Source organism: Haliotis cracherodii, unplaced genomic scaffold (genome assembly GCF_022045235.1).
Source record: "Haliotis cracherodii isolate W230 unplaced genomic scaffold, xgHalCrac1.p SCAF_25, whole genome shotgun sequence".
In the NCBI taxonomy this organism is placed as follows: domain Eukaryota; kingdom Metazoa; phylum Mollusca; class Gastropoda; order Lepetellida; family Haliotidae; genus Haliotis; species Haliotis cracherodii.
Genome location: NW_027266281.1, coordinates 6,597,363 through 6,598,226, shown reverse-complemented (window position 1 = coordinate 6,598,226; position 864 = coordinate 6,597,363). Strand labels below are relative to the sequence as shown.

The 864-nt window shown below is 47.6% G+C and overlaps 1 protein-coding gene across 1 annotated transcript; it reads right to left on the bottom strand.

Moving 5' to 3' along the window:
- Window positions 1–246: 246 nt before the first annotated feature.
- On the bottom strand, window positions 247–660 carry LOC139472682 (ankyrin repeat domain-containing protein 49-like). The gene has a single exon (XM_071255142.1). It carries the CDS (start codon window positions 658–660, stop codon window positions 247–249), a length of 414 nt encoding a protein of 137 aa, XP_071111243.1.
- Window positions 661–864: the final 204 nt, after the last annotated feature.

The window sequence follows — 864 nt, the reverse complement described above, 5'->3', positions numbered from 1 at the left end:
GAAACAGTTTGTTGTGTGTTTCACGATTAATTACAAACTCCCCACACACAATTAACACGGACTAGTTATATCACGAGATGCAGTGTTCACGTTTTTATCACACATCGTCTCTATTTACAAGTTATATTCCTATTCAAACACAAACATTCTCACCTAATTTTGAAATATATAACATGATGGCGTGAACGGCACATGACGTCACTGTCAGCGTCCTCCCCCACCGTCTACACAAACACGACACCGACGTCACTTAGTGCCGCGGGACATCAGCAGGTCCACCATTAGAGGATATCTCCAGAATCTCGCCAGGTCCACCGCTCTCTGCAACCAACTGTTCCTGGCGTCGATGTCCACCACGTTCAGTGCCAGCACAAACTTCACCGTCTTCATGTCTCCTCCCAGACAGGCGTTGTGAAGTAGGTTGTTACCAACAACGTCCACCAGTGACACATTAGCTCCTTTACTCATAAGGAGCTCCACCACATCTCTGTGTCCCCCGTATGCTGCCAACATCACCGGCGTCTTCCCGCCCCCGGCTCTACAGTTGACGTCAGCCCAACCTTTTGCCAGGATCGACGCCACAGCCGGCAGGTTCCCCTTCCTGCTGGCTTTACTGAGGTCAGAGTCTATCTTGGTGGCACAACATCTGGCAGTCAGCATCGCTGTAACACAAAGTGAACTCTGTACACATGTCAGACATCGTTTTATGACTTGCCCGTGAAGAGATCACCTGTTTAATAAACATACAACTGTATTACACATTGTGTACTACCAAAAACGCGTGCTTATGTACTCTCGGAACACGTTTCACGAACAAATATTGAAAGCTCTCAAAATCCCTTATTCAACGACATTGCGTGTGGA

What these genes read in the sequence shown, in the direction of transcription:
- LOC139472682 (XM_071255142.1), bottom strand. Translation starts at nt 660, where the DNA reads ATGCTGACTGCCAGATGTTGTGCCACCAAGATAGACTCTGACCTCAGT.